This window comes from Oryx dammah, unplaced genomic scaffold, assembly GCF_014754425.2.
Source record: "Oryx dammah isolate SB20612 unplaced genomic scaffold, SCBI_Odam_1.1 HiC_scaffold_23, whole genome shotgun sequence".
NCBI lineage: Eukaryota > Metazoa > Chordata > Mammalia > Artiodactyla > Bovidae > Oryx > Oryx dammah.
This window is the reverse complement of record NW_024070207.1, coordinates 40,846,919-40,870,936: the sequence shown is the minus strand read 5'-3', so window position 1 is coordinate 40,870,936 and position 24,018 is coordinate 40,846,919. Positions and strand designations below refer to the sequence as shown.

The 24,018-nt window shown below is 41.9% G+C and overlaps 1 protein-coding gene across 7 annotated transcripts in view; it reads left to right on the top strand.

Moving 5' to 3' along the window:
- Nucleotides 1-24,018, top strand: part of ARHGEF6 (Rac/Cdc42 guanine nucleotide exchange factor 6) — a 117,313-nt gene that overhangs the window by 24,970 nt on the left and 68,325 nt on the right. For all 7 annotated transcript variants that reach the window (XM_040266255.1, XM_040266254.1, XM_040266253.1 and 4 more), the window contains 4 exons: nt 7,453-7,537; nt 9,691-9,815; nt 11,411-11,612; nt 23,563-23,633. In XM_040266255.1, the coding sequence (XP_040122189.1) occupies nt 7,453-7,537; nt 9,691-9,815; nt 11,411-11,612; nt 23,563-23,633 (483 nt within the window). The remainder of the gene's footprint in view (nt 1-7,452; nt 7,538-9,690; nt 9,816-11,410; nt 11,613-23,562; nt 23,634-24,018) is intronic.

The window sequence follows — 24,018 nt, the reverse complement described above, 5'->3', positions numbered from 1 at the left end:
TGCTGCTGCTACTGCTAAGTTGCTTCAGTCATGTCCGACTCTGTGTGACCCCACAGACTCCACTGTCCCTGGGATTCTCCAGGCAAGAACACTGGAGTGGGTTGCCATTTCCTTCTCCAATGCATGAAAGTGAAAAGTGAAAGTGAAGTCACTCAGTCATGTCTGACTCTTTGCGACCCCATGGACTGCAGCCCACAATGGGATTTTCCAGGCAAGAGTACTGGAGTGGGGTGCCATCGCCTTCTCTGACTGTTTCCATAAGGATGCCCATATCATTCCTCATTCCTTTGCCTCTTTCCTGAACACTTGCTACTCAACTGAAGATAAATTTCTGTCGTGGAGAAAGTGGTTTTTGCCGTAAACATGTGCTCACAAGGAAGAATGGAGATCATAAAGTTGGATGCAGTGATGTCAGTGATGCTGAGGAAGCCATCTGGAAGTGGATTTTGGGATTTCGAGATGAGGCGTGAGCAGTAACAATTATGCTCAGACCTTTGCTCGTTTTACAGGAGCTCTGTGAAGCTGGACTTCCTGGCTCTGGATATCATGAGGTCCACGTCATCAAGAAGCCCATATTAGTTATCTAAAGTAATTCTGTATAAATCCACAGAAACAAAAGGACATAGATGGTCAAAGCCATCCCCAATTGCAATGCGAGTCCCACAAAGCACTGGCAGGAAGATAGAGCCAGAATTTATAAATAAGCCATTTAAAAATGACATTTTGAAAAAAAGAATCGGCTGTACACAGGTAATAATTATATTAGGCTGTGATACTCCAGACTCCCTTTGCTCTGATTCTATATTATCCAACAAATTTCTGATTGTAATTTGGCTTACCATGTAGATTTCTCTGTTGGGAGAGAGTGAGTGATCTAGACCGTAAAATGGAAGGATCCAATCCTCTTAATGGTTCATTTTTTTGAAAAATTAGTACATTGGCTTTTCACTTTATGTATTAGCCTTTTGTGAATGTGGTTAATGTGAGTCTATTTTCAAGAGCCTTGAGATTTGAAGACCAGATTCTGGACCTTGGGGACCCAGCCAACATGCTGCCTTTGGGAGTCCCTGTTCAGAGGATGAATCAGCAGGCCTTTTACTGCGCTCCTTTGGTCAAAGACATCTCTCACCATCCAGATGGGAAACAGAGACACAAAGAAAGTAGTGTTGCTTTCCTTGAGTCCTCACAACTGCCCCGCAGTGACAAATCTTGGATTAGAGTCAAGGTTTCCTGACCCTCACATCGGTGTTCTTTTCAGCACACCGATGTTATTGCAGCTACGTGCATAAGTCAGACCTTGTTCTCTAAATGGCTGAAGTGTAGAGAAAGGAAGGAAATAAGGGAGAGAAGTAGCGAGCAGGCTTTGCACCATATCAAATTGGAAGAGTTATCATTTAAAACCAAACAGAGTATAAATGCTAACTCCTGTATTCTAGTAAGTGGAATACCAATATCAAAGTGAGTCCAGTTTCTGAGATGAGAGGATTATTTGTTGCTGACTGGGTGACTGCTTTTAGGAGGAGCTGGGTGGAAGCATCACAGGTCATGTCTACAGAACCAGGAGCACTGCCACCCAGTGAAATATGACTAAGCAGCTCAGATGTGCTTGCTCTGTCGCACGACGTAATGACATTTCCTCCAAAGTTCAGGGGTTAACAGAGGCAGTGTGCTCAGCTGTGAGGATTAGAGAATGTGATTCAAGATGGTCTAAGTTAATTTAATATCTTATTCAATAAGAACAAGAAGAACAAGGAAGAGATGGAATGTTCCTAAAATATTTGAAAAAAGTTTTTTTCTTTTTTTAAATGGGCCTGAAACATAAGCTATATACATGTGTTCTCACTGAATCACTTGCTTTGCAGTTGATTAGGCTTTAATAGTTGAGTGATGGAGTCTATTGTGATCCCCTCAAACCCCGAATTAGCTTTAAATGAAATGCACTGAGTGGTACTGAAGCCACATGGCATTAGAGGCATCACCTGGTTCTGAACTGGTTTGTGGTATGGCTTCTTGTCTTAACGAGGATGTGGCGGGGGCTATGACTGGTTAACGCAGATGCTTAGAGCATGATGCTGAGGAATGGTTTCACTTGGTCCTGTAACCATGGGCCGGATCCCCACCCCCACCCCGTCAGCCAACACTTAACGTATATGGACGATGGAACCAGACGAACAAACAGGAGTAGCTTAGTACAGCCCTGAACCCCTTCTGGCAAACACGACGAGGTGCCTGCTGGGTCAGGGCTGCCCCTTGAAATGAGAAAGATAGCACAGGAGTTAAGCAAACCCCTGCAGAGACAGTCTTCTCATACAGGTGAATTTCTCTTTGTCACAGTTAGTTGAACTAAGTTGACTTAGAGGTTGTAACCAACTTGCTGCAGGTGGTAAAGGTACTCCTTGTATTGACAGCAGCAAGGGATTTCTTTTCATGTACAAACTCACAGATTTCGTTCTCATCTTTTTAATGTCAGGAAAACATGGTGGCTCAGATGGTAAGGAGGCTATCTGTGATGCAGGAAACCTGGGTTCGATCCCTGGGTCAGGAAGATCCCCTGGAGAAAGGAATGACAACCCACTCCAGTATTCTTACCTGGAGAATCCCATGGACAGAGGAGCCTGGTGGGCTACAGTCCGTGGGGTTGCAAAGAGTCAGGGCATGACTGAGCAACTAACACACACCAGTAAAACTTCGAGTATGCATACAGGGCTAAAATGCTCCTCAGAGCACTTTCTTGTATATTTTTATTGATTCCATCACATTCTTGCTTTGTGACTTAACTACTTACTTTGAGTCACCATTTACTTATCTATAAAATGGGGGAAAATAACTGTACCCAGATTACAGGGTTGCTGGGAGGATCAAAGGCAATGAATGGATGGTGTCAGCCCATAGCACATAGCAAGGGCTCAGTAAGTCAGGAAATTGTAGAAGTAAGATTACCAAATGGTTGGGGGAGTGTCTTCTCCTGTGCTTCCTTACTTTTGTCAGTTTAGGGAGGATGTCATAAAATAGCATACATGTTGAAACTGAAAACTCCTCCAAAAAGGATCTATTTGTAAAGCCATATAAATATTAACTTCTGTGCAGCTTATACTGGCAGATCCCCAATGGTTCAGAATTAACACCTGGTGTTTAGTGGATGGAAAATAGGTTTTGCTGTCATTGTGGATATCCAAAATGGAAAAATGTGGGGAAACATTTAAAAATGAAAGGCCTTGTCTGATTTCAGCTGCTGATGTAGGATTAGACCTTAGGCTAGCTCTGTGTAAATACTTAAAATCTTTAATGAACTTTACTCCTTGTCTCTCCATTGCTTACCCAGTGTAGAGTAAATGTTTTTTTGTTGTTGTTATTTTTGAACCTTGCCTCATTCCATGGCAGGCCTGGGACCTTGAAACCATTGAGCTGTAGTCTAAGAAGCAATCTTTTCTTTCCTGTCTGCCTCACAGTAGTGGTGAATGGAGGGAGGGAATCCTGCTGTTCATTCGACCTTCACAGATCCAACTGGAACTAAGCAGCTAATTTCTGCACCAAAATAAGTATCAAGAAAGTTCAGCTAGGGACTTCCCTGGTTGTCCAGTGGTTAAGACTCCATGCTTCCAGTGCAGGGGAGACAGGTTCAATCCCTGGTCGGGGAACTAAGATCCCACATGCTGCATTGTGTGGGCCAAAAAAAAATTTTTTTTAAAGTTCAGCTAATCTGAAGCTCAGTTTCATACCAGAGACACTAAACGGGTGCATGAAGCTTGCATAGAGAAGCCAGAGATGCGTGTCATCCGGCCATTGTATTGGGAAATCGCATATAGCATCTGAGCAGAAATTTGCATTACCTTTTCACCATCCCAGTGCTTTGCAGATAGAAAAGGGGAATTGGTTCTCCATTTTGTACATGTAAATGATTGGGATTAATCCTAGGCAAGTGACTTGTATTGGAGTCTACTTACCTCATACCCTCTCCATGGTGGGGGAGTCTCCCTGGCTTTTTCCCAGATGGGTGCCAGTGCCCTTAGTTTTTCTCCACATCATCATCTCTAAACTTGGTCTCACGCCTCTCATTTCCACTAAGGTGTAAAAGACTGATAGCAGCTCAAAGTATTGCACTTTCTATAGACAGTATTTCCATTTTAGTAGGTGACCAATCTCAAGAGCGAGGAAGAAGGTCTGGGACGGAATGTTCAGTATTATTCCATGTGAGGCTCGTGAGGGTGTGGTGCAGTGGAGGGTGACATGGTTCTGTCTAACTTTCCATTGGCTCAGAAATCATAACCCTCCGGCTTTGCCTTCTCTACTAGTCCTAAGAGGCTGCTTCCAACTTCTTCCTATGTAGTTCCGAGTGCTTCAGAACAGCATCTGTGGGTAAATTCTAGTGTACTGAGGTTTTCTAAAAAAGGGAACTGTGTATAATGCAGGCAACTTCCCTCAAGCAGATGCAGTACCTCTTGCTGATGCATGTTTCATTTTCTGATCAGTGTCTTTATTCTCAAATTTGGCCAAGTACCAACACAAGTGGGCTTTCCTAGTGGCTCAGTGGTAAAGACTCCGCCTGCCAATGCAGGAGATATGGGTTTGATCCCTGTGTCGAGAAGATCCCCTGGAGAAGGAAATGGCAACCCACTCCAGTATTCTTGCCTGGGAAATCCCGTGGACAAAGGAACCCGGCAGGCTACAGTTCATGGGGTTGCAAAGAGTTGGACATGACTGAGTGACTAAACAACAACTAATACAAGTGAATATTGCCAGTGTGGTCGCCTATAGGAGGTCAATTAACCTGGATAAGGAGCAACCTCAAAAGAAAGGTGGAGGATTTTTATCACAGTTCTCAGCCTTTTTCTGCTAATATTTACGTCCATTTATTATTTTAGACACTACTCATCTCCACCACATCTACCCAATGCACACATCCATGTGCATACACATGCTCATACTCCCACTAGGAGTTTTTTGCTTTGTTACCATTTTGGCATACATGTCATTAAAGTGAAGTTGAAAGTGAAGTCGCTCAGGTGTGTCCGACTCTTTGTGGCTCCATGAACTGTAGCCCGTCAGGCTCCTCCATCCATGGGATTTTCCAGGCAAGAGTACTGGAGTGGATTGCCATGTCCTTCTCCAGGGGATCTTCCTGACCCAGGGATCGAACCCAGGTCTCCCACATTGTAGACAGATGCTTTACTGTCTAAGCCACCAGGGAAGTCCTTACATGTCATTAACACTTTCCCATTGATATCACTTCTAAGGGAGATGCAATAAGTCTGGAATCCCATGGGATACTTGATAGTGTCTCTAGGGTCTGTTGCGTCTTGTTCACTCAGGTCTTGGCAAACTAAAACAGAATGCCTATCCATTTATTCCTGGAAACCTTTGCATTTTAGATTGTAGCATTCAGGAACACATTTGGATTGTAGTGTCCTTTAACTCTTTAGTAATATTGACATCTCCCCTTTGCTAGAAGTATATAAGAATCTCATTTTTAGATGTGATTGGGCTCATCAGTCATTTTAAGTTTGAATGCAAAACATTCATTGATTAAGTGAATAAAGACTTGTGGGTCTCAGAAGAGGCCCACATTTGCATATATTGTTTACACTGACGGCCTCCCTCCCAAATGTGGGGAAAAAAATGGATACTCTATATTTTCACTCAAGAGACAGATTTTAGGTCTTAAAGAATATGTACACAGAGAAGACAAAATTGGATTTTGACAAAGCTCCCAGAAAACATGCAGATTAGAAATGGAACAAATGTCTCTACCTTCCCATCAGGGAAGACAGAGCCTTCAGAATCTTAGGCTCATTACCAACCATGCCCCACATGAAAAGGTACATTTTATTCCCATCACCACACTGGGGGAAAAAAAGGATGGAAACTTCTTGACATCCTGGAACAAAATGTTTTAAGGTGTATTTCCATCCAGAAAGTGGGCCTCTGGATAAGCATTGGAGGGTGGTGCTAGTGGTAAAGAATCCACCTGCCAATGCAGGAGATGTGGGTTTGATCCCTGGGTCGGGAAGATCCCTGGAGAAGGAAATGGCAACCCACTCCAGTATTCTTGCCTGGGAAATCCCATGGACAGAGGAGTGTGGTGGGCTACAATCCACTGGGTAGCAAGAGTCAGATACAACTGAGCACAGCATGGCACAGCACAATAGATGTGTATATAGATTTGGGAATCCAGGTGGCTTGGTGGTAAAGAATCTGCCTGCCAATGAAGGAGATGTGGGTTCGATCCCTGGGTTGGGAAGATCCCCTGGAGAAAGAAATGGCAACCCACTCTAGTATTCTTGCTTGGGAAATCCCATGCACAGAGGAACCTGGCAGGCTACAAGTCCATGGGGTCACAAGAGTCAGACAAGACTTAGCCACTAAACCATATATAGATCTGTATCATTGACTGGCAGATTAATAGGTTGAGCCTGTCCTTGAGCAGACTTCTAGTTTCAAATACACATTTATGAGACTAGAAGACATCGCCATACACTTTAATACATTGAAAGCATTTGAAATTTATTCTTAAATTTGTGAAATTATTTTTTACTGAAGTATAATTGATCTACAATGTTTCAGGTGTACAGCAAAGTGATTCACTTATAGATCTATAGATCTATTCCTTTTCAAATTCACTTCCATGATAGGTTATTACAAGATATTGAATACACTTTTAAATGAACAATTGTCTTTAAAACAGTAACTGCTTGGTATCTTCCCTAGGGACAGGGGATATCAGAATGATGGTTGCAACTGGCCATGTGAAATATTGTATTTCTTCAATGTTTTGCTGCCAGCAGTTGAGCAATACCAGGAAGGGCAGAGGTCGTATCTGGAAAAGTTACCTAAGACCAGGAAGAAGCTAGAGGCTCAGAGTGGCCAAGGGTCAGATCCATGAAGATGAGCTGAGAGGGGCAAGGTCAAGCCGCAGAAACTGGGCACTGAGGCTGGGAGCAAGAGGCAGGCCTAGGCAGGAAGTTTGGGCAGTGTGAAGTTGGGACCCAGTGTGTGGCGACAGTGAGGATGGGCAGAAGTGAGGAAGGCAGTGCTGACAGCGCCCGGCTGAGAACAGTGAATAAACTGTACTGAGGGAAGGGTGTCACAAGGGCTCCCCCTCCTTCGGTAGTTGATGGGCACTGACTGTAACCCAGCACAGGGTTTCCGGTAACTGGGCCGAGAGTATTGATGGGTTCAGGTCAGAAGAGCAGGTCTGTGCATTTCCTGGTGGGCGCTGCACTCGGTGTAGTTCTCATTTCCCATTACTGCTTCTCTCTGACTCACTGATGGCTGCCATATGTCATTAGGCGGCTTTGCTGCCGCTTTCATTTTTTCCCAAAGGTATACAGAGGTTTGGGTCTTGGCTTTTACATTCTTTTCCCCTGAGAGCTGGAGGAAGTAGCCTTCTGATACTTTGGTTTGTTGAGTTGAATACTTACAGTGTCTTAACAGTTTCAATTTCCTTTCTCATAGATATTTGATCCTGAGGACCTTTATGCAGGGGTCAATTTCTCCAAGGTTCTGCACACTCTTTTAGCTGTCAACAAAGCAACAGAAGGTAAGTAGGGCTTGAGATGGGTGGGGGGGCCTGGGTGACATGTTTGGGTTCACGTGTCTCTGATTCCTCTAGGATCCGACTATGGCCACAACTGTGCCCTTGGGACAGATTTCCCTCCTCCCCTTAAAAGAACCCCAGTGGGTGCCAGATGCTTTAATTTGTCATAATTTAGGATTTCAACATAACTATTACAGATGTTTTTCTAATGCCCTTAATATAGTAAGAATCAAGAAACAATTTCATTCAAAGCTATCAAATAGGCCCCTGAGTATAACAAGGCAGAAAATTAAAAGGAAAAAGATCAGTTCCTTTTTTCATAAAGTTTACAAAATGCAGCCGTTACTTCCCTTTCCCCGCCAGAGACATTTTTTTTTTTCTCATAGTTTTCAGTATGTCTTTGTCCATGTTAAGGAACCCTTCAGTAACCTTGCACTGGAAATGAAACCTCAGGTTCATAGTGAGAGAAAAGAACATCATTTATTTAAATGTTTAGTACCCATCACATTGGCAGAATGAAATAAATATAAATCCTAGTACATGTAAACCAAATGATGATAACCTTAAAGGATAGCTTCATTCCTTCCATGATACAGTATCTTACTGAGAGCAGGGCAGTAATAACCATAGTTAACATGCGTTGAGCCCTTACCATGGGTCATGGCTGTCCTAAGAGTCATCGGTAGTCCCATTCAATCTTTGAAACAAGCCTGGGAGTAGGTGGAGTAGGTGTCAGTAGTAGGTCCATATTACAGATGAGGAAAGTCAGGCCCATAGTGGTTCGAGCAGAAAGTAAGCAGCAGACCTGGGATTCAGACCCACATCTCACTGACTCTAGAGCCCCGATGCTCCAACTTGGGTCTTGCTGCTCAAAACACTGGAAAGTCAACACGCTGTGTGCCCAGCACTGCCAGGTGCTACAAGGAAAGTGTAAGACGTGGTCCCCGCCCTGGAGAAAATTACCATCTATTTAGGGAGACTCAACTTACCCATGTGAAACAATTAAAGAACAAGAACAGACAATATAATCAAGTGCCAAAGAGGCTGGGGCATCTAGGAAGCTATCAAGTAATTACAGTTTTAGTCAAAAGAGCTGTATATAATAGCAATAAATGTAAAAATACTTCTCTGAAGTTGTTCTTTTGCTTTCTGGAAGAAAATGCTTTGGCGCTATTGCAAGGCGTATAGCAGAAAGTACAGCTAATTCAAGTAACTATATTTAACACACACAACAACTATCCAGTTCTGGGCTGGGAGGATCGTATAATTCTAACATTATACCATACAAATTATATGTTCCTTTGCCAAACTCTCCTAGCAAGTTTTACAGTCTCTTCCCTTGCCACAGATATTTATAAAATACAAGGAGGTGAAAGTTAAAACCCACAGCATCAAGGAAATTACTTGGATACTGAGCTTGTCGCCTAGGGAATGTTTGGGCTTTAGACTTTTGCAGTTTATATCTTTTAAAAATAAATGGAGAGGAAAAGAACTCTCATTTGAATTTGTCAGGAAGCCAACTCCTCCCTTTAGTATGCTCTGGGCATTCTGAAAACACCCAACTCAGCGCTGGGCTGATTGAATTTCACATGGTTTCAAGGAAAAGACTCTTGAATTTGAGTTAAAAAAAAAAAGATTTTAGTATCAAGACTGCATCTTTCCCAGACACACATTCTCTCTCATTCTCATTCTCCCATCCCCCAGGCACAAGGGAGATTTGACTGCTCCATGTGAGGAAGAAAAGAACCACTCAGTTATGGGCCAAAATACTAAGCGAGAAATTTAAAATATTTCAAAGTAATAAGAGCCACAGACAGCTGTTTGGTACCCGATATAGTTCTGCTGGGGATCACAGGGCATATTGTTGCATCGGGTTCAGGAGCAAAGTGTTGTAGAGAAATGGGTTAAGAGAAAATGTGGTTGTGTCGCTGTTTTTCATTCTACTGGAGAACAATGGCCAGTAAGGTTAAGAAAGAGAAGTTGGCCACTGCAATGGAGGGGAGGGGGGATGAAATAAGCTCAGCATGTTCATCATGGAACAGTTAGAAGTCTGGTCAGATTGCCTTTGATAATGTCCCGTGAAAGATAATATATTGCTGGAGACGTTTTTCTGACACAAGGGGCTCTCTTTACGGTGCCTTTTCCTCTTTTCACAGATCAGCTCTCAGAAAGGCCATGTGGACGTTCCTCTTCTCTTAGCGCTGCTAATAGTTCTCAGACAAACCCACAGGGAGCAGTTTCTAGCACAGCTCCAGGACTGCAAAGGCAGTCAAAGCCAGTGGTAAGTATGGTCCCCAATTCCCCTGGCCTGTTTTTAAATCCGTAAAATTCGATGGCTATCTTGGTTACATCTCCATAGGTGGTGACATACCATCCTGTTGGTTTGCGGTGTTGTGATAAAATGAATTTGGAACCTCACCCCAATTCAGGCTGGCCCAAGGGAACGCATCAAAGGCATGTGGGCCACAGAGTCAGAAAGTCAGGGTTGAAGCCTCAAAGTTCTATCCCTTTCTACTGGAGTGGGTAGCCATTCCCTTCTCCAGGGGATCTTCCTGACCCAGGGATTGAAACCCAGGTCTCCTGCATTGCAGGCAGGTTCTTGACTGTCTGAGCCACCAGGGAAGCCCATCCCTTTCTAGAATTGAGCAACTGAGAACCCTATGCAAATGTCAGTTGTTAGTCCAACTTCCTGAGGGAAGTTTGCTGTTATTTCCCCGTCACCAGCCCCCACCCCTCGCCCCTGCCTCCGCCCCCGGCTTATTAGAGAACTAAATAGCGCCTGGCACAGTGCAGGCAATCAATATATATTACTTGCTCTCATCATCATCACTGCCATTTTCTTTTTCTCTTTGCATTCCTATTGAGCTCCTGTATTGGTATGGCTCAGTTATCATTGCATTTGGTCTTAATGGGAGCTTTCTTTTGGAAGGAAGCACCCTAGCTTCTGCTCTTTTGAGACCTTTATTCCTTGTCAAAATCCACCCACTTGCTTTAAGCCATCAGGAGCTATTATTTCCAAAGTACTTTAATTACTTCCAAAGCACTTAACCTTTTGAGATTAGAGATCCCTTTCAGAAGCTGATGAACACTGTATGTTTCCATACCCCTTGGGCCCTCTCAAATTGTATGCAAAATCTTCTTCCTGAATTTACTAGTCTCTGTTTTGGGTAAAGGCACATTGTGCCATCATCTTCTCAGGGACCTGTGACAGGTTAAGAGCTCCTGACTTGGGTAACTATGGGATATTTGATCTTTGCATATGACTAAGCCTTAGCCGATTTAAGATATTCTTAGTAATTGGGAGGTGGGAGGCAGACTTTATGAGAGGTTAGTACCTAATCTTGGTCATGTACTTATGTAAGACTTTGTCTGAGTGTTGGGTACAGGCAGAGTGGGATAGTTTATTAATCTACTTTGTTTCCTAGCTCATTTAAATAAGTATCTTTCAGGAATTCCCTGGCAGTCCAGTGATGAGGACTCCATGCTTCCGTTGGGGGGAGCCTGGGTTTGATTCTTGGTAGGGAAACTAAGATCCCCACAAGCTGAGTGGTGTGGCCAAAAAATTAAAAGTAGTATCTTTAGATAACTGTTAGCGGACAAGGAGATGAAGGCATGACCCCCTCCAAAATATACATTCTCACAAATGCAAAAGTTTACCTACAATTTTGAGGGCTTTATTAATCCCCTTCTTCTCACTGCCTGTGCCCCCGCAAGGCCTACCTGTATTAGGCCCATTCCTAAGTTAAAGATTCAAGACTGAGATAGACCTGGGGTTTTATCCTTGGTCACCCTACTTTATTTGCCTAAATTCATAGAATTTCTGCCCTAGCCTCGTTGACGTAAGTACCTAATCTGGTGTGACTTTTATTTCTCCAGGAGATGACGGAAAATGGAAGTCACCAGTTGATAGTAAAGGCGAGATTCAACTTTAAGCAGACTAATGAAGACGAGCTGTCTGTCTGTAAAGGGGACATCATTTATGTCACTAGAGTTGAAGAAGGAGGCTGGTGGGAAGGCACATTAAATGGGAGAACGGGCTGGTTCCCTAGTAATTATGTCCGAGAAATTAAATCCAGTGGTAAGTCAATCTTTTCAAAGCTTTTTTGACTCTAACTCTTCTATTTTCTTGGTCTTTGGACAGAAAATCTTGCAGTTTTCATTGGTTCACAGAATTGCTCGTACTGGTATATGTGAAAAAGACTAGAACAGAACTGGGGTAAAAAAATCTGTGATTAGATATTTTGAAGCCAAGTTGTATTTAGATTACATCAAGGTGGCAAAAAACTAAAAAAGCAAAAGAATTCAAAGCTTAGACAACTGTTCCACCTTAACTATGTCCCTTTCTGCTACTAATTCTAGCCCATGTAGCCCATCTACAAAGTCCTTCCTGCTACTCCAAGAATCACTGATGGCAGAATACAATAAGAGAGGCCATGTGCTCACTTCCTTTTTTTATCCCTAAGCTCTTTGAGCAAACTTAAGTCTAAATGTCTCAGAGATATGTAGGAGAAATAACAATCACAAGGCTGCAGGAAGCTGTCTGGCCACTTTGATTCTAAATAAGATTGCCCTTAAAGTCATTGCACACTGCTAACGGTTTACCCTTTTTCATGATGATACCCAGAGAAATGCAATCTAATTGCTCATCAGTAATCATTCTAGAACTTTCTTAGGTAACTCTCTTGCCTTTTATTCTTCCAGAAACTAAATCTTGCTTATATTACAAAACCAACAAAAATCCCTGGCATTATAAAAATGTGTCATAATACAGATAAAATAAGGTTCAGTTATTCACATTATTATTGCTCTTCATGCTTCAAAACTATTTACCCAGGGGCTCCTTTTGAGTAGTTAGCTCCTTGGTATGTTTTTTCCTTTGGTTGATGTCTTTTTTGCTTTTTTAATACCTCAAAATTAATACTATTATTTAATAAGATTATAGACTCACTATAAGTTAAAACTTATCAAAACAGATAATGGAGATAATAAAAGTTCCCCTCTTATCTCCTCCTCCAGATAACCACTGTTAGGAGCTTTTCCCTAAAGTATTTGAGCTAAAATTTAGCTTCATGCTTTTCTGTGTTGTGTGTCAGGTGAAGGTAGAGCATTTCCTTTAGTGGAATGAATATTTACTAACAGATTATAATTATGTGTGTGTGTGTAAATGTCTTAGTATCTTTTAGTACTGGGAATCGAGGAGTTTCTGTTGAGCCCTGAAGTATTTTCATGGGCTTTGCCTGGAATTTCCTTGGTTTTGATGATTTTCACAGCCGATTTTTACCCCTTTTACATCTATCAATGCGTATAATCTGATTGTTAGACTCTCTAAATAATTTGACAAATTCACTGTAACTTTGTTCACTGATTCAATGCCTTCATCAGAAAAGTAAAAGGAACAGCCCTTGCTTCCTGGCCTGGCCTGGGAATCCCAAGCATTGTTGAGGGGATGTAGGTAGCCAACAGACAGCACGCCACACTCCTTATAGTGTCCCTTACTGAGATGCCTTGTAGCATATAGTCTGGCTCTTCCCTTGTGAACCAACCACCCTAAGTTTGTCCTGGTCTTGGACCCCTTCTCTTTGAGTTTTTCCTAAACTCTCTTTGGTTTACAACTCAGTTAAGGATGCACTTGGCAAGCTCTGGCTCTTGTTTGAGCACCTGGGGAACCTAACCCTTAGAAACTCTTTTCCAGCTGTCAAGAATAGGTCTGTCTAACTGGGGTCAGGAGGCCTGCCTCTCAGGGAAAGCCTAGGACTGGAAGAGTATGGACCACTTCCCACCTAGTTTATTGCAATAGCTTCTTAACTGGCATCCCTTCCCCTGTCCTTGTCACTCCTATAGTGTAATTTAAACTCAATAGCCAGAGGATACTTTAAAAATGTACCTTGAGCATTATTAAAATGATTGAGAAGGTACTTTTAAAATGATCCTTTTAAAATGTAACTTGAGTACTATAATGGCTCCCAGCTCAAAAACAGTGAAGGTCAAGGTCATCCCAATAGTCTACATGGCCTCCAGTATTGGCCTCTGGTGTCCCCTCTGACCTTCTTTCTGACCTCTCCCCCCCTCACTTGTCCCACTTCAGCCATGCGGGCCTCCTGGTTGCCTGTTCCAGACAGGTTCCTGCCTTACCTGCTGTCCCTCCACCCTTACCTACTTCAGGTCTTTGCTCCCTTGTTGGCTTCGAAGTAGCATCTTATCCGGTCACCCAGGGGAAAATCGGACCCTGTTCCCACTACTCTTGTCCCCTTTCCCTTTTGTAGGTTTTTTTTTTTTTTTTTACCATTTATTTCTAACAGTGTATATTTATTTATTTATTTATTTCATTTACCATCTGTATTCTACCATTAGCATATAAGTGCCACAAGGGCAGAGATATTTTTTCTGTTGATTTGGCTCAGTAAATATTTGTAAAATAAATGAATGTTGTGGGACAGGTCATTCAGTTCTGTTCAGCTTATTTGTTGAGTATTTCCTGGGTACTGGGTGGGGCTGTGCTGTACTTACCCACTGAGTCGTGTCTGACTCTTTGTGACCCCAGACTGTAGCCCACCAGGCTCCTCCATTCATGAGTATTCTCCGGGCAAGAATACTGGAGTGGGTTTCCATGCCCACCTCCAGGGGATCTTCCCAACCCAGGGATTGAACCCAGGTTTCCTGCATTGCAGGTGGATTCCTTACCATCTGAACCACCAGGGAAGCCCAAGAATACTGGAGTGGGTAGCCTATCCCTTCTCCAGGGGATCTTCCTGACCCAGGAATTGAACTGGGGTCTCCTGCATTGCAGGTGGATTCTTTTTACCAACTGAGCTACCAGGGAAGCCCACTTGGTGGGAAGGGGGTTGTAATAATCTGTCCTCATGGACTCTGCCCCCAAGGACTTTTCAGTCTAGTAGTCAGGATAGGTGTGTACATGACAGGTTAGGACAGAGTCACACAAAGTTATATGTACAAAGCTGTTGGAAGAGTAAAGAAATTATTTGATTAACAGTAACCTAAGAGGAAAGAAGCACTTGACTTGGGTCTTGAATGATGAAAAGAGGCTTCTGATGGGCAGAGGATAGAAGCAGTTACTAAGTTAAAGCTGGGAAGTAGGGAAGCATGGAATGAGTGGTAGGAGGATTTGGGTTGAGGGTCAGGTGAGTGAAGAGAAGGGGTGTGGCTGGAGCTACTTTAAGAAGGCTGTCAATGACAAGCTGTAAGCAGGGGATTGCATGTGGTTTTGAGAAATCTTTCTAGTGGTGATATTGGGGCTGGATGGCAGGGAAGTGGTGGGGATAATCAAGGAGGATGTGGGGAAAGCAGTAAAGACTACTGCTGAGGTCCCAGCAATTGACTTTGATGACCAAAGAGAAGAAGAGAAAGTGGATGGATGCAGTTGCTGCTGCTGCTGCTAAGTCGCTTCAGTCATGTCCGACTCTGTGCGACTGCATAGACGGCAGCCCACCAGGCTCCCCCATCCCTGGGATTCTCTAGGCAAGAATGCTGGAGTGGGTTGCCATTTCCTTCTCCAATGCATGAAAGTGAAAAGTGAAAGTGAAGTCGCTCAGTCGTGCCTGACTCTTAGCGACCCCATGGACTGCAGCCGACCAGGCTCCTCCGTCCATGGGATTTTCCAGGCAAAAGTAGCGGAGTGGGGTGCCATTGCGTTCTCCGGATGGATGCAATAGATACTGTGAAAACAGAATCAAGAAAACTTGCTGATGATTAGCTATGGGGAAAAGGAAGAGGTGAACATAATGCCAAGCCTAGGGGTCCAGGTGGATGGTGAGCTCCTTAAGGGCATGCAGTGTCATCCACCTAGCTGGGCAGCAAAGGTTTATTTGCCAGGAGTAGGATATCAGTTCTATGATGAGGGAACCAGTGAAGCACAGAAACCTGAAGCATGCCTCTTGCCCTCGTGGTGTTCATAGTCTTGTAGGGAGATGGTCTTACTAGCATATTAAATGTTAAGTTCTAAATACAAGGTGGTCTGGAGAATGGTGAGCAGAAGAGAGGTACCCAGCTCATCCTGACAGGAGGTCAAACAGAAATTATTCATCTTTGTATATCTTTCTGTGTCCATAGTGCCTAATGTAGTCCTTTGCTGCTGCTGCTGCTGCTGCTAAGTCGCTTCAGTTGTGTCTGACTCTGTGCGACCCCATAGACAGCAGCCCATCAGGCTCCCCTGTCCCTGGGATTCTCCAGGCAAGAACACTGGAGTGGGTTGCCATTTCCTTCTCCAATGCATGAAAGTGAAAAGTGAAAGCGAAGTCGCTCAGCCGTGTCCGACTCTTCGAGACCCCATGGACTGCAGCCTACCAGGCTCCTCCCTCTATGGGATTTTCCAGGCAAGAGTACTGGAGTGGGGTGCCATTGCCTTCTCCTGTAGTGCTTTAGACATAGGAAATGTTTGGTAGATGCTGAACTCCCTTAATAGAGAAGATAGGAGGTTTTTTGTGTGTGTGTGTGTTGGTGGTGGGTGATTGGTACTGGAAGATGATGAGTTGTTTTGGACATGTTGAGTAGAGGCGCCAGCAGGTTATCATTTTGAAGATTTCTAGCAGGTTGGCAGGATGGATTTAGAGCATGGGAGAGAGGAAAGAGCTGGAGATTAAACTGCCAATGAACACTACAAAGTGGTAGATGATGAAGTGTCAAATAGATAGCAGATCATCAGTGGACAGAGAGTACACTGTGACTGGAGTGGTTGGGAGAGGCTTCCTGGAAGAGATAGGACTTGAGCTGAACCCTCAAAGACACGGAAGCTGTGTGGATAGGTCCAAAAGAGAGTGGAGGACAATATAAGTTGTAGTGATTGTTTGGGGAGACTGAAAACCATGAAAGATCTGTGGTAGTTCAGGTGGAGCATATTTAAAGGACTGTGGAGGAGATTAACTTGGTGTAATGCAAACATCTCATTGGGAAAGTAGGTATTAGCTCTTTGCCGACTTGAATCCTTTCCCACCCAAATCTTGCTGCACAAAACAGTAAGAAGGCCACAACCTGCTTAGAAGGCTGCTGAGGGACAATATAAACTCAATGTTATGCTGTTTTATCCCCTGGAGAAGGGAATGGCTACCCACTCCAGTATTCTTGCCTGGAGAATTCCATGGACAGAGGAGCCTGGTGGGTTGTAGTCCATGGGGTTGCAAAGAGTCAGACATGACTGAGTGACTAACACTTAGAAGATACTTGTCAGCTTTGGAATGTCTTTCCATAAAATCCATAGTGATGTGTCCACTTAGGAAAGAACATTTCTCTTTAACAAGTCTTTAAAAATGATTTCTAGATTAAATGTGTAGCTTGAAGAAATGAAACCTTCAGCTTGGAGTTTTCAACCCCTCTGCTATACAACTTCTGGGTCCTTTATAAAGTTGAATCAGGCATGGAACAAAGGACTCCTGTAATCTCTATCTGCTTACTGTTGGGCCAGATGTGTAACATGGAGATCACTGGAAGAGTCAGGAATTCTGGAATACTCATTCACGGTAGCCTGGGTACAATTCAGGCTGATGCTACAGTTTCTTTTGTCTTAGAAATCAAACAAAGGAACTCCAGTCCCAGGCAACCCTCAGCCCGCAGACAGCTCTGCTGGCTCCGCCGGTGGAGAGCTGTGCAGAGTTTTGTTCCATTGACAAGAGCACTTCATGCTCTGGTAAGTTTGCCCTTGAGGAATGGATTTTTAAGTTTGAGTAATCCTCTAACTTTTGTCTAGAGATAATTATGGCCGAAGCCCTGGAGACAGTTTCTTCCTCTCTTCAGGAGCAGGTTGGTTTCTGAGGACTTACAGAACCACCACTCTAATACAGTAGAAAGTTGAGAAATAGAATATTTGAGTATAATGTGTTACACACACACACACACACACACACACACACACACACACATCTTTTAACATGAGTTTAAGGCTGAAGATAGAATAGCTTTTTGTAACCATGATGACGAAAGCCTCTCCACAGGAATGACGGAACTCAGGCACAGGTGACATTAGGGAGCTCTTGCCACCAGTCCTGCTGGCCACCTTTCAATTTCTGTCACATGAGAAAAATAAACCCCATTTTGAGGAAAAAATTTTTTTTCAAGGATCTTACTTCTTGAAAAGTACACGTATGAATAACTTAGTCATTATATAAACTAGAGAAGCTCTTTTTTTCTCCATCATTTCACTTGACTCAGATATATTATAAATAAGAAAATTAGCCATTTATCCTGTTTTCAGTCTTTTTCTTCAAAATTAGTGGTAACTTGTGAATGACCTTGTTGTTTATACACCAAAATCATGTTTGCCACTACATCACAGTAAGTTATATCTCAGTAACCCAGTAAGTTATATCTCCCCTTAAAATTTTTGTCTTTGTTACCAAGAAAGGGTGAAGGTTTTATCAGGACTTTGCATTAAAATTTTCCTGGCTATTGAGGCAAATATGATTGGAGCAGATATTTTAAGCAAGTTCTGTTTTCTTCAGCTGATTCAGTTAAAGGGTCAATAAATCCTTCTAAAACTTCTTTGCAGGTAAATATAGATGTCAAATGAGGGGATTAGGTAGATGGCTAAATTATATTAAGGCAGATTAAGAAATGACTCTTCCTACTTATTCTAATCCAAAAGCATGATGGGGCTTTATATTTACACTTCCTGTTTTAATCCCCAGGGTGTATCACACAGATCCTTCACATCCAGAGAAAACCAGTCATCACTAGATTTCTTTTTGACTTGTCACCACCAACAGGCATAGGAATCTATACCTTAGCAAGGGAGAGGAATGAATGGAGAGTTAATGGGAAAAGGATTGTTACATAGGAATAAGGACGATTTCTTTTTTTCCCAACATTTGTAATTTTTTTTATTGAAATATTTGTTACTGTTGTTTAGTCGCTAAGTCGTGTCCAACCCTTTGCGATTCTATGGACTGTAGCCCGCCAGGCTCCTCTGTCTATGGCATTTCCCGAGCAAGAATACTGGAGTGGGTTGCCATTTCCTTCTCCAGGGGATCTTCCTGACCCAGGGATTGAACCTGGGTCTCCTGCATTGCAGGCAGACCCTACCGACTGAGCTACAAGGGAAGCCCCAGTTGTATAGTATTATATAAGTTATACAATATAGGGATCACAATATTTAAGGGTTATACTTATAGTTATCATAAAATATTTGCTGTATTCCTCATGTTGTACAGTATATCCTTGTAGCTTATTTTATACCTAATAGTTTGTACCTGTTACTCCCCTATCCCTATATTGCCCCTCCCCCTTCCCTGTCTCCACTGGTCACCAATAGTTTGTTTTCTGTATCAGTGAGTTTGCTTCTTTCTTGTTATAGTCACTAGTTTGTTTTATTTTTTAGATTCCATGTGTACGTCATATTGTACAGTATATTATTTGTCTTTCTCTGACTTATTTCACTTAGCATAATGCCCTAGGAAGCTTACTTACGTCTCTACTTATGTGACACTGTTGTTGTTTGAGTTATGCTAAATAACCCATTTGAATTCTTCACTACATTGATTGATTTCTTTTTTGTTGATTGAATTGAATTGACCAGTTTTTAATGGCCTTAGAAATACCACCTAAAAGGTTTATGTTTTCATATTAGTTCTGGTTAGGTTATACTGGGGAGGAAGAAGTTTTCCTCTACCCTTCTAGGTTCTTTTGAAATTGATGAGACAGATTAACAAGTGAAAATCACAAAAAATTTTTAATAATATGTCTATATGGGAGAGACCCAGGGGAACTGAGTAAGTTGCCAAAATGGTGAAACGTTCACCTTAAATACCATCTTCAGCTAAAGATAAAAGAGGGTGTTGGGGGTAGTGGTTTGAGACTTCAAAGGGGAGGAAGGCAATTGACATAGAGATGGAAAAGCAAATGTTTGGCAAATAAATGTTTGCTGGGCCTTGCAGAGACCATGGAACGCAGAGTGGACTCTGATCTCCAAGAGTTGTCCCCACCACCCCCAGCCCATGTTCTTTGCAGATGTCTCTGCTGATAGCTCTGTTCTGGGAACAAGCCTTCTACCTAAATTCTCTAGTCATCTAAGGGGGAGGTAAAAACCTGTGGCAGATTCATGTTGATGTATGACAAAACCAATACAATATTGTAAAGTAATTAACCTCCAATTAAAATAAATAAATTTATATTAAGAAAATAAAAAAGAGAAAGACTTCCTGAGTCTTTAGAGCCTTGATTGTTTTCAGCTCAATATAATCCACATGCCAAAGAGACATTTTGGGGAGGGAAAATTGACCCCCCTTCTGTCACTTGGAACCACCCCCAGGGACTGAACTTGTCTCTTCTGAACCTCCACGTATTCATTCCTTCTCTGCGTGTCTCCCTGAGAGTGGGTTTCAGCTAAGACCGCACGTGGTAAGAGTAGGCAGTGGTGGGCTGCGGGGTAGAGGGCAAAGGAGGAACAAGAGGCAAGAACTGTCACTGAAACCTAGTATTGGTGTTTTTCTCTTTGCATCGACCCCTTGAGTTTTTTCATGGGGCCGGTTGTTTGCAGAGGCTACATTTTTAAAGACTTTCCAAGGTTATCCTTCCAAATCTGTTTTCCTTCTTCTCTCGGGGATTGATTCCCCATTCTGCACCAAGACTGCAGAGACATCCAGACCTTCCAGCACGACGCTGAGTGACAGCAGGCATCCTTGCCTTGTTCCTGATCTTGGGGTTCGGAATGCATTCAGCCGTAGGTTTTTCTCCACTAGGTAAGATGCTAGCTGTAAGGTTTTTGTAGATGCTCTTTATTGAGTTGGAGAAGTTCTTTATTCCTATTTCTTTCTGGAAGTTTTTGTTGAATGGATATTGAATTTTGTCCTGTGCTTTTTCTGCATCCGTTGATATTATCATGTGATTTTTCTTTTTAGACTGTTACTAACATGGGTTTCATCTATTGATTTTTGAATATTTAACTAACTTGTATCCATGGGATGAATTCCATGGTATAAAGTTCTTATAAAATATTGCTGAATTCTATTTACTGATACTTTGTTAAGGTTTTTTCATTGAAATTCATGAGGGATATGGGTCTGCAGTTTTATTTTTTGTACTGTCTTTGTCTGGTTTTGGTGTCAGTGTAATAGTGACTTTATAAAATGAATTCATTTATTTTCTGGAAGAGATTGAGAAGAATTGCTATGACTTCTTCCTTCAACATTTGGTAGAACTCTCCATTAGAACCATATGGGCCTGGAGATTTCCTTTTTTCCAAAGCTTTAAATTTATAAATTCAATTTCCATACTTGTTATAAGGTTCTTCAAATGGTGTATTTAATATTGGGTGAACTGTGGTAGTTTTGGCTTTCTGAGAAATTGCTCCATTTCACACCTAATTATCAAATGTATGTGTTTTGAGTTGTTCATACTATTTATTATCTTTTTGGTATCTCTAGAGTCTGTAGTGATATCCCATATTTCACTTCTCATATAGGCAATATGTGTCTTCTCTCTTCTTTCCTCTGTCAGTCTTTCTAGAGTTTGACTATTTTATTAAAATTTTTTACTATAATTTTTTTATTGAAGTGTGATTAATTTACAATATTGTGTTAATTTCAGGTGTACAACAAAGGGATTTGGTTATACATATATATATCTCTATATTTTGAAAAATTCTTTTTCGTTATAGATCATTACAATATACTGAATATAGTGCCCTGGGCTATTCCGTAAGTCCTTGTTAACAATTTTATTGATCTTATCAAAGCATCAGCTCTTTTAGCATTATGTTCAGCCACCCAGGAATCTCCATGGCAGTCACTGTTTTCTTTCATGTTTCCCTGTTCTACTTTACATAGTTACCATTTTTTTTCAATTGCAGTGATCAATTCCTCTGGGCTTTCCTTTCCTCTTCTGCATCTTAGCAGACTTTCCATTACTGTTTACCCTTCCTTTTGGCCTTGCTTTCGAAAGGCAACCACATCTTGCTGATTTCTCTGGAATGTTCTATTTTTAATCAGACTGGTTTATGTCATAATTACCCAAAACAACTGAGTTTTAAGTAGCATCAGGGCTATACTGTAGAAAACTTGCTTAAGAAAAACTAAAAGAATTTGGTAACTGTTGATTTCAAGTATGCTGAGGAGTCTAAAACCATAGTGTGGTGGTGGGGGGCGAACACCAAGCTTGGCAATACAGTACTTGGGTTCATGTCCTGACTCTGCCACTTATAATCTCAAGTAATAGTCTGGGTGGCTTTGAATTGCTCAGAATTATCCAGTAAAGCCTTGTGAAGCCACCATGTGGATCCAGGCAGATCTTAAACTAGATAAGCCCCATTTTTTGTTGCTGAAGAGTGGGAGAATTGGCCCTCATTCCTGCGTTTTTGCTGTATTTCCACTTTATACAGCCTGGTCCAGCTGGACGGTTCACTGTCACAGGAACAGCCCTGCCTTGAGTGTTGCCATTTCTACAGCTGAGCTCCTGGAATCTTCCCTGCTGAGAAAACGCTCTACTGTCTTCTCAGCCTGTTTGAATTCTGGCCCCCATCCAGGGACAGATCAAATACTCCGCTGCCCAGCAAGGTCTTCTCTGACCATCCCAGATCAAACTGATGGCCCCTCTGAGCTCCGAGGCAGATGGGGAACCACTGCTCATGCCATCGACCAGACCTTTCAGTAGCTTCCATCTCTGGACATCCTGCTGCTTGGGAGCACAGACTCTTGTCAAGACACACCTGGGCTTCAGTCTTGGCTCTGCCATTTCCCAAATTCATGCCCTTAGGCAGCTGACCTCACCTTTCTGTACTTTAGTGACCTCTGCAAAATGAGAAGATCATCTCTGCCTCACAGGGTCGTTGTAAAGATCAAATAAAATGTCCTAAAAGCTGTTAATTGCCAAGTAAACATAAGGGATATTTTAAATATAAAAATCATTAGAAATCAAGGTTAAGTGGAAAAATGTTCATGAAATAGTGTTGTAATAGGAGAGTTAAGCTGTAGATGAATTAAGAAAGATCTGTGTGTGTGTGTGTGTTCACAAACAGATGATAAAAGGAATAGGAAGACATACTTCAAAACGTTACTGTGGATGATGGTTAGCTCTTGGTGACGGGTTAATTGTTGGTTTTTGTTTTCTGTATATTGCAATTTTTAGGAGTGGAATGTCATAGATATAAAACTAGAAAATATTACTTTTAGAAAAGGGAAGATCAAGGCCTGATGATAATACTTGGTTATGTATACTCTACCATACTTCAGAAGGAATTTAAAGCAGCATACAATATAATATAGCAAGGCAAAAATGGAATATAAAGCAATGATACAAAGGACAAAATGAGAGTAAGGAAGAGAGTCTGTAGTGACACTGTTAAACATTTATGATTGCTGTCTTGTACTTTTTATTTTTTAAATTTCTTTTGGCTGCACAAGGTGTCTTGTGGGATCTTAGTTCCCTGACCAGGGATTGAACCTGATCCCCTTGCAGTGCAAGTGAGGAGTCTTAGCCACTGGACCACCAAAGAAGTCCCCTGTCTGTATTTTTATTAAGTGGTTTCTTTGTTTTTTTAAAAAAGCATTCTGGGATGTCTCTTAGTCATGAGTTTAATAGATAAGACAAACTTTGTAAAAGAAAGACAATATTTTATAGCACAATGTAATGATATTAAAATGATACATAGAAGAATTTCCTGCTAGTTTTCAGTGTATTCAAGATTCTGATTATTTTATTCTGGGCACAATAAACAGCTAGCCCTGGGAAAGAATGGCTGCTATTATCTGTATTATGTTATTCTTGTATGGTTAGTTGCAAGTTACAAACATAACGTATTTGGTTAGCATTCCTTTGCTTATCTGTTTTATAATAAGTCGAATGGAGAGGCAGATGAGTAAAGAAACAGCCCAAACTGGATCTGAAGTTCTTGCCTTGACCCTGTCATTAAGAAGCTGTGACTTGGCCATCTGTAGTTTAGTAAGATTATAGCTTCACTTGTTTAGAAATGTACATTTCCTTTGAGCCTTCCACTTGACAATATTTATAATATGTTAGTTGACCTATGTTATAAAATGTTCATCTTAGACTTGTGTGATATTAACATAATTTAAATGTCTTTTTCACAGAGAGACCTCTCTCCCCCAAGGCTGTCAAAGGATTTGAAGCGACTCCACTTACCAAGAATTATTATACTGTGGTGAGTGTTCAGATGATGAACAAAAATTTTCTTGACTCTCTATATGGAGAACCACTGAAGTGTCGAGGCGACACCAATGGAAGACTGGACAAAGTTGCATTGCAAGGATCTAATGTCAGCTTCGTTATAATGGAACTCTTCTTGTAGGTTTCTTACAGATGTCTAGAAGTTTTACATCCACTGTATTGAGTAATTCAAGGGGATTCAGAGCAAGGCCTTTTAAACTGCAACAAAAGAGAAATTGGCCGATATGTCAACATTATGGGGAAATTCAGCAGTTAGAGCTTGCCTTACAGATAGGAGGTGAATTCCCAAGTTCCTTTAATGCAGTAAAGTTTACATGATTGCATAGTGTGATTTTATTTTAGAATCAATCAATCTGCTA